General features: G+C 25.0%; 1 protein-coding gene across 1 annotated transcript; it reads left to right on the top strand.

The window, feature by feature from the left end:
• Window positions 1-2199: 2199 nt before the first annotated feature.
• On the top strand, window positions 2200-5288 carry LOC112601453 (sentrin-specific protease 6-like). Its single transcript, XM_025349096.1, has 8 exons — window positions 2200-2210; window positions 2242-2430; window positions 2506-2603; window positions 3435-3532; window positions 3651-3733; window positions 3790-4015; window positions 4071-4408; window positions 4991-5288. The coding sequence occupies exons 1-8, from the start codon at window positions 2200-2202 to the stop codon at window positions 5151-5153; spliced, it is 1206 nt and encodes a 401-aa protein (XP_025204881.1). The 3' UTR covers window positions 5154-5288.
• Window positions 5289-10517: the final 5229 nt, after the last annotated feature.

Raw genomic sequence — 10517 nt, 5'->3', positions numbered from 1 at the left:
TAGTTAGATAAATAATTTATTTTTATGTAGTTTTTTTAATATAAATATAAAAAAAGTTTTGTTTTTTTTTAAATGTTTTAATTTAGATTTATATATAAACTATATAATTTCAAACTATAATTACACTGATAAGCTAAAGAGAAGACAAGACAAGTGATACTACAAGTTACATACATTGAAAATTTAAATATTGTTATTTGATTTTTTGTTAAGTTTTTATTATGTTGTACAAAGGTGTGTTGATTATTTTTATTTTTAATGGTTTATTTCATATCTATGAGGATTGTATCAATTTTAATTTTATAATTAAATTATTATAACTATTGTTTTATTTATTTGTTAGTATTTTTATATTATTTTCTATGTCAATCATAGTTGATAAATGGATTTTTATAATGAGTATCCTAAAAAAAATCGGTGTCAACTAAGTTGACATGAAAGTTAGAGCTTTTAAAAGTTGTACATAATTAAATTTGTTATTTAAGCAGTGAAATTAATTTATTTCTGTAAAAAAAAAATAATTTTTCCAAAAATTTATTTTTGGTTATTTATAAGGATACACAATTTGCATGTGGTCATGAACGTGTTAGATAAAATTAATTTTTTGTATCAGTAATTCAATAAATATACCCAATCAAGCCGGCATAGTCAAATCATATAAACAAACAGTTATTCCACAACATCAATCTATTCCGCCACAGGAACCGTCCGGTGTCATCTCTTTATTGTCATCCGAAGATGAAGATGAAGATGAAGATGAAGAATCCTTAGAATCCATTATTACTAAAATCGAGACAAAACAAACATTAAAGAAACAAGCTGACAAATTATGTTGTATGGCTCATGTATATTTATAACTAATTTATGATACACAGTAATAAATACGAATTTTTTTTTAGTGAACCGTAAATTTTTGGAAGATCGATTATGGCAGAAAGACATAAATGTAAATAAAGTAAATTTTATCTTAATTTTTTAATTAATCTTTATAATTTATTAAAAGTTAACAAAGTAAATTGAAATTATTTGCTTAAAATTGATATACTAAATCAGTTTTTGAAGTAATATATTTTATCTTTGTACCAGAATTCTAAATAATGGTTCTGCTGAATATAAATTTTCTATGTGATACGTTAAGTTTAACTCGGTCTTCTTTAAAAATAATATTTACTTTACTAATAATATTTAAATATAATTATGTTTAATAAATATTTATACTATTTGATTGGTCGCCGCGACAAATCTTGCGATGTATGAGCAGTTGTTTGCCGCGACTCGCGTGGACTTTGAATTAGGTTACCAAAATTAATAACAACATATATTATAATAATACCGCATGCGGGCGCTAGACTGTACCCTGGGTATATGTATATAATATGTATAATAATAACATTACAAATAATAATAACCACAATAGTTTTCAAAGAAAGGCCGCAACACCACGGAATGACAATATATATATATTTATAATAATTAGTGGCTACTGCACACACAGAAGTATAGAAATAATAATTATGACCTGGTGGCAACAGCAGCAGGATCCACCGGAACAACACGTTCAATGTTTCACACCTCGTGAACCACACGAGGTTTGAATAAAAATGTAATGTGATGAAATTGGTGAGCGAACGCCACGATGCGTTCGACTCGACCGTTGGGAAAAGACAGAAAAAAATTGAATTACTAGGCAGTAGGCGGCTGATCGCTTGACCACCGGTCGGCGAGTTGTCGTCGGATGGCGGAGGGGGAGCTTGTATATTGGTCGCGTTTTGTGGGGTCCCGCGCAAGCTCAAAGGCGGCAAAAAGTGTTCCGCGTTCAAACACTATTTTATGATAACATTTAACTTATTTAAATTATTTTTAATTATTTATAGTAAATTAACTAGAGATATTTAAAATTAAACTTTTAGAATAGAAGTCTCGAAAAAGAAGAAGCTGAAGAAAACGAGAGAAGATATAATAGTGTTACGTAAGTTTGAAATTGTTTTAACATGTTAAATTTTATATTTGAACTTCTTATATTATTTTCTAGAATACTTAAAGATAAATTAGGCAAGAGGTCTGCAACTATCAAAATAAGTGATTATAAAAGGTTGAATTCAAATAAATTTTTAAATGATATTCTCATTGAATTTTATTTAGAGTAAGTAATTTTAAATTAAATTATTTAACTAATAATTATGAATAATATTATGAAAAATGTTATTTGTGTTAAAGTTATTGGTTTAATCAAAAATTAAGTAATGAAGATAGAAACCGAACGTATGTATTTAGTACATTCTTTTATACAGCTCTGGCTAAATCATTCAATACCTCTGATTATCCATCACATTTCACGGCATCGCAGATAAGACACGAAAAAGTAAAAAAGTGGACTAAAAATGTAAACATATTCGATAAAGATTTCACTTTTATACCAATAAATGAAAAGTAATGATTAATATAAATTTTAATTACTTGTTTAAAATCAAACTTAAAATTACAATGAAATCAATTTTTTTTTAGTAATCATTGGTTTATGGCAGTTATATGTTTTTCTTACCTATCAGGTAAAGTTAGTATGGAAGATGAAAAACCAGTGAACGTACCTGATGATAATACTGGTAAATATTTAAAATTCAAACGTATTATAATTAATTTTTGTAAAAAGTGATTTTACAATTATGATATCAAATAAAGCCCCTTAACCCGTCATTGGTCGCGTGGTGAGAGAATGTCTCACCACGATAGTATTTGGTTAGGTAACTGCCTTTTATCTTAGTTTATTGCCTATTAGTTATGCTATACCTTATCAGACACATTTAATCTAAAAATAGATGGACATTAACCGACTTTGTAATTGTTTATCTATTGTCAGTATCCGTCTAACGCGGTTCGTATGCACACGGCAAGAGAAGTTCTCTATACGCGACCAAACAAGTTTATTTTTTCTATGCATTATTTTACTATGGATAATAACATTAATAACATATTTGCTTGGCTTGATGAAGCTAACGATATTATGTTAGATGATTTTTACCCCGATGGAGATGACAGTGGTGTAGAAATATCAGTTAATCCAGAAAGTAGTGATGAATCTGTTGAAAATGAAGGTAATACCGAAATGTGTTGTTTTGACGAAAATGATTTGTAATAACAATAATATTTTTCAAATTTTAATGTGTAATGTATATATTTATAAGTGATCATTTACATAATATATATTAGTAATAAATAAAGTAATAATAATAGTAATAAATAGTAGTTCAAAACATATTAAAGAAAATGAGAGAATCTCTCACCACACGACCAAAGAGTTATAAAAAAAATACGCGACCAACGACGGGTTAAAGACATGACACTGAATACGTACAAAAAACTCAAAATTATAGTATCTCTGTTTTACTTAAAATATTTATACATTGATTATTATGAGTACTTACTCAAAATTATAGGTCGTTATAAACTGCAGCCAATCAAATCTACAACTGCTAATCGTACCGAAGCTGATCCTAACGTCGAGGATCTTTGGTTATTTGATTTGGCATCAACTGTAAGGATCTTATTTTATAAATAATTTAGATCATTCAATATTTAAAAATAATATTTTTTAAAACTCGACATTAATTATTTGTGTTATTATTCAATTTGATATATACATATTTTTTTAGCAAAACTATGCAGATAAACAAGGAGTGGATTATGATACCGATGTTGCGGTTTTGAAGAAAAACAGAAATGTACTAGTTAAACGGTACAGTTATCTATTATAATCGTAATTTTATGTTATTAAAGATTACTTGTTTTTAGGCCTTGTATTTTGTTGTTTGATTCTTTATCTGGTGGTGTTGGTCGTGCTAGAATCACGGCCACATTACGCGAATGGTTACAACAAGAATATATTGCGAAATACAATGACCTAATAAAAGACTTTAGCCCTGAAACGATAAAAGGATCTTTGGTTAAAATGCCTCAACAAACTAATTATACCGATTGCGGCCTGTTTGCAATTCACTGTTTTAAAATGTTTTTTGATGTAAGTTTACTAATATTGTATTGAATGTATTGTGTAAATCTTACCATATTTTTAGAAGCCGATTGTAGACTACTCTTTACCAATTCGTCACTTAGAAAATTGGTTTTCTGCTGCTGAAGTGACTAAAAATTGCCAAAAACGGAGAGAACTACAAAGCATAATTCTGACTAGGATGAAAGAGCAAAAATCTGTTCTGCCGGAAGGTGTAGTATTGCCTATTTTGAATTTTGCAGACCCTTCTGTAACAATACAACAAAATTCTCATCGAAAGAATTATCCAGAAAACTACCAACAAGAATTAGTCGTAGAACCCTATGCAAATCTTCACTTCCAAAAAGGATATACTAAAATTACGAGAAGTGAGCAGCAAGAAAATGACATAGAAAGTCCAATGTGAGTTTAACAGATATTTGCCTAGTATACTCTATGTATCATATCACAAAATAACAATTTTCCATTTGAGTAATTGTTAATTGTCTAATTTTTTTTTTTAATAATTACAAAATAGTAAAATTGTTTAAAAAGTATAGTTTTATAACATGTTTAAACATCCATTGGTGTTTAAATTTTAATTTCAAATGCTTAAGAAAAATGTGTTTTGATTTTTATGGAAACTATCAATATTTTTTAAAAGAGATTGAGTATACTATAACTATTTAAAATCGACTTAAAAAAATAAAATAATAGTTCTGGATAATAAAATTGTTTTAATGAATATAATATATGGTTTTATAATTTTAATAATTTTAATTTAAATAATGGGTGATAAAGTCTTAACTACTTATGTAAGAAGGAGAAAAAACGAACTTTGCACTTAAAGATACCATACCTAAATGTGTTGTTATTTATCAACCTTTTATATTAAATTAAAGTATATAATTGTAACGCGTATTAACTTTGATAGTAGACAAATATATGTATAATAATTATTTAATATAACAGTTTAACAACAATATTTTTTAATTTTATTTTTAGACACAACTTTGACAATGGATCGTTTAATGCCTATCATCATGTACATTTTAATAATAGAAATGTAGAAATTGATGTTAATGATATTCATTCTGGATTAGGAAATCACAAAAATGTTATTAAAATTAAAAACATTTCTAACGAAAACTTCCACTCCTTTAAATAAAACAATCTTACAATAGTATACAATGAATATGACATTGAAGAAAATGATGATAATGACGGAGATGAAGAATTATAAGAAATAGAAGAGGAAGAAATAAAAAAGATAATGATTTAAATGAACTCCATTTAATAACAAATCGTAATAGACGTGATAATAATATTTTGTAAAAATCCATATGTATTAAAAGTTTAAAGTTTATATTTCATTATACTGTTATCATTGTTTTTATGTGTATTATACTTATAGTTCATAACAGTTTAATTAATTTTGATAATATATATTATACGTGTAAAAATTTTTTTTTTTAAATTATTTTATATTTTGAAAAGAATGAATAAGTTACTCATGTTTATTGGAAACCCTCATACAATTTAAAATATGTACACATGAAACATTGAAACTTAAACATTTCCATTTCATTACACAATTTCTAATTCTAAATATGAAAAACTATAAATTTCAAAATTTAATTTATGAGACCTATAGTTATAATACATTGGTGAGTAAGCACTTATACGCCTTGAATTTTTAGCTCAAATTTTTAAGCTCTTTTTTCACATGGAAAATGTTATGTGACACATAATTGACTCCAGATTCAGTAAGCCCACAAGTTTAGTTATTCTAGCACCAAATGGAAACACAATATAAAGAAGTTTTATAATGAAAAGGTTGTCATAAATTATTATTTTTTATTACCTACCTTTTAACATTTTGTTGTCAAAGTCATAACGGGTAACCCGTTAGTCAAATAAAAAGTATTTATAATTTACACAGATATTTCATAATTTATATAAACTTATAAATTTCAATGATTATAAACAATTAAAATGCCTAAGAACTGTAATACTATAATTTTTAGTGAGATACTATACAACTTTCTTTTTTTAAAATTATTTCAATAGAATATTTTTTTCTCTTGAGGTAATAAGTTATTGGAAACCAATATTATGAGTAAGCTTTTGCGTCCATTAATCATTTGTATCATTTAAAGTGAGTTGACTTTTTTTTTTGGTTAAATGTAATTCCAAAAAATAAATTAAGAAATATTCATTTATAATCTAATAAAATAAACATAAGTCAGTCAGCCGTTTAGTTTTAAATATGAACATTTTAAAACCAATTTATTAATTAATACAGAATATTTAATTAAATAATTTATATTTATCTAAGAAATTGTTTTAATGTCGTCAAGCTTGAATGGATGGTGGTTATGTGTGATTAAATGATCTTTCAACGTTAGCAAATGTGCATATTTAAAACGAAATTTTGCAATTATTTTTTACAGTACAAAAGTATAAATTGTTGAATATTCATCATATGTTAGAAAAATACGCTAAATATGCACAATAAAATAGAAAAACACATAAATATGCCAAATAGTAAAAAAAAACCCTCGAAATATGCACAACATTTATACAAAATAAAACTTTATATATTCGACCACGGTACCTTAAATGGATTTCTATGTTAACTAACATTAAATACGACTTAGCAAGGTTGATATGTAAATGTATGAACTCACGAGCCTTGGCTATTACTTTTCATTTCAACTTTTAAATGATTATTGGTAAGTTATCAAGCTTAAATTTTGTGTATAAATTTAAATATATACACCTTTTGATAAAAAATTTTGATTTTTATACCGAATAAAATGTTTAAAATATATATTATATTATATAACATAAAAAATAATTTATATTGCTCATAGTTTTATACACAATATTTTTTTCTTGTACTACACGTACAATAGTATAAAACAAAAAACAAAAAATCACCGTATTTTTACATCATTAAGTATACCCAAATGCTTTAAGAATACATTTTAAATTTAATTTAAATTAATTAATATTATATGCTATTCTGTATTATATGAGATCATCGTTGTCCTTATTAGGATTTTGGAAAAGGCCAGATATTAATGTTTAAAATTAATTGTAGATCACTTGCAGTGAATGAATTAAAATTTTTTAAGATATTTTGATTGATAGGATAGATAAAATATATTGCGTAAATACAACCACAACATGAGTAATTATTTTATTTATGGAAGTAAATTATTGAACTCATATTAATTGATTATTTTAATAAAATGCTTAATATATTTTGTAATTGATTATAATTTCTGGTTAGAAACTATAATGATTTATAATATATCCAATATCCATGTTAACGACTATAAATTAATAATTATACGTATTATAATTTATAGTTTGATATTTACTATTTAAATGTATTTCAAAATCAATTTACGACTTCTCTGATTATTTGTCTAACTTGTCTTTTTTCCAGTTGACAATTTTTGTTATTACATCTTTTTTATTAAATAGCACAAAATCAAATTACACTTATAATGTCAACGCGTAAAAATATTTTCAATTATCCAAACATATCAATTTTTCCCATTAAACCAACATTAAAACGACTTCAAATAAAAACTGCCAGCCAACCTCCTCCACAGAGTATGAGATTTTATTAATATTAATTATACCTTTAAAAAAATATTAACTTAAAATTGTCGAATGTTTTTTTAAATTTAGCTGTGCGAGTACCACCACCAATATCAATTGTTCCTGTGTCTTTTCAGCCAGACAAATTTGTGAGTTTTTTTTACTTTTACAAAATTGTAATTAGAACACAAAATCATTATTATTTTTTTAAAATAATTCACTAATTTATTCATCGGTTTTAATATATTTTAGGTTATTAATAGTAAAAAAATCCAAAACAGCACAAAAAGATCTGCTGAAAATCAACTTTCAAATCGGCAATTTTTAAAATAAAATTTCAATTGATGCATTTTGGTGATAAGTTATATTTATGTTCCTTTTTTTAGGACAATCAAAAAATGTAAACTTTCAGTGACTAAACCTAACAATGCTCAAAAATTTTGCAACCAGCTCTCACACCAGTAATTGTTTTAAATTTATACAGCTTTTAGTAAAATTTAAGAAATATATTTTTAACTTTCACTATTATGTGTACTGCTGGACTACATAAAAATATTGATTAATTTAATAGTTAACTAAAATTGAATGATGGAGGGGATTAATGGCCGCTTTACAATATTTAATGAACACTACAATTTATTAAATTCAAAATTTTATATTCAAAATAATATATTTTGCTCTATTATTTTTAATATAATACGTCTTGTTTAATTTGTCTAACTTGTCTTTATTTCAGTTGACAATTTTTGTTATTATAACTTTTTTATATCAAAACGACTTCAAATAAAAACTGCCAGCCAACCTCCACAGAGTATGAGATTTTATTAATATTATTTATAACTTTTAAAAAATATTAACTTGAAATTGTTGAATGTTTTTTTTTAAATTTAGCTGTGCGAGTACCACCACCAATATCAATTGTGCCCGTGTCTTTTAAACCAGATAAGTTTGTAAGTTTAAACGAGAATAGATTTTGCAAGAAGTTTTGCTATATCGAAAATCAGTCGAAAATATATCAAATCGGAAATAAAATTGATGACGCTATGAACTCGGACCGGTAATTTTTTTAAAATTTATATTGAATATAATACAATTTAAGAAATCTATTTTTAATTTATCTCAAAACCATATTATATGGTATTCCTAACCTAACCTATCAGCATGTAGCAGGGATAGTAATTTATTTGGAAAATGGATTACATAAACAATATAAGAGACGAATCTATTACTTTAATTCTTTTTCGGTGTTAAAAAGAGATACTTAAATTATAGATACTTAATATGGCCTTTTTTTTTTATCAATGCATTGAGACAGTCAAGTTTTGAATTGTATATTTATTATCATATTGATGGATATATTGTCAACAGCAGCTTAAATATTGTCTTTCAGTTTAGCCAAAATCCATGGTTTATTGTTATAAACTAGGAATTTTAGATAGTCCCGAAAAATAAAATCATACCAAGTTAAATTATATGAGGATATATTAAGTATATGTTTGTACGTCCTTTATCATTTTCCATAAATATATTGAAAGTGCATTCAAAACTCAAGTAGATATTGAATGTGTCTAATACTGTGAATATATTACAGTAAAATGTACGTTTCTAATTTAACTAATTTAATGTTATTACTTATTTTTAATTTGATTTTATAGGGAAGTAATTGAAATACGAACTAATGGAGAAATATTTGAGATTAGAAATTCTTCTATAATGAATGAATTCATTATTGCTATGTTTAAAGCCTTAAAAAAGGTTAGTATCATTTCATATGTACGACTGCAGTATATAACTTATTTATATATGCTATAAGGATTACTAATGGGTTACAAAATAAATTGTTAATTTTTAAATGTTATACATTCTTAGGTACTTTTTATTTTTTGAAAATACATTATTAATGTGTATTTATTATTGATATTTTTCTTTCAAGACAATAAAAATAGTAAAATAATAATTAGCATATAAATATGTAATGCCTTCATTTTTTTTTTTTTTTTTATTTTGATAATAAATTAAAATTCGTCTTATACTTAGATGTGTTGACACTCATTATTAGTTTAGTATATTTTAATTGGTGTAGCAAACAGGTCCATTGTAATTGAGTAATGTATTTTGTCAATCAGTGACTTATTGGTAATGGTGATATGAAATTATAAAAACATTTTTTTTTTTTTTTTTTATATGTATATACATACACACATATATATATATATATGTGTTATATATAGTGTATAAGTGGTACTATTTAGTATTTAAACTATGCCATATTATAGAACTCATAGGTTTTCCTACTGCGCAGTAGTTGACGATTAGTCATTATTGTTATTAATGTTATTATTATTATTTATTACATTTTTCATATTTCTATACGATACTTCTAAGATCAGGGAATAGAGATTAGAATATAATGTTGACGTTGAAGGGGACTAGAAAATTATAATTTATATTATTTTAATGTATATTAGTAAATAATACATTATTTTAAGTATTGTATATTACTCTATGGGCCAGGGGCGGACCCAGGGGGGGTTTGGGAGGTCAGCTGACCCACCGTTTTTTTTTCTCAGTAAAATGTGGCCTCTCAAAATGACAAACTACATAAATATGTACAATACTACGATAATCAAAAATAGAAATAATATAAACTAATAATATGGTGTTATAAGTAATTTATAAAATGTACACAGACTCAAGAACATTTCTATGAAAATATAATTGTAAATGTATAAATATAAATATAATATATTATGAATATTATGATATATGATGTATAGAAATTAGAAAGATATGAAAAACCCATTCAATTTGAATTAATTAATAATACCAAAGTTTATAAGTCAGTTTTAAATTGTATTAAAAAATTAGTTATGACTTATGCTTTATCTCTTTTAGTTATAGTATTTACTATATTAAT

The sequence above is a fragment of the Melanaphis sacchari genome, unplaced genomic scaffold (genome assembly GCF_002803265.2).
Source record: "Melanaphis sacchari strain LSU unplaced genomic scaffold, SCAv2.0 Contig78_pilon_pilon, whole genome shotgun sequence".
NCBI lineage: Eukaryota > Metazoa > Arthropoda > Insecta > Hemiptera > Aphididae > Melanaphis > Melanaphis sacchari.
This window is presented reverse-complemented; position numbering and strand designations above follow the sequence as displayed.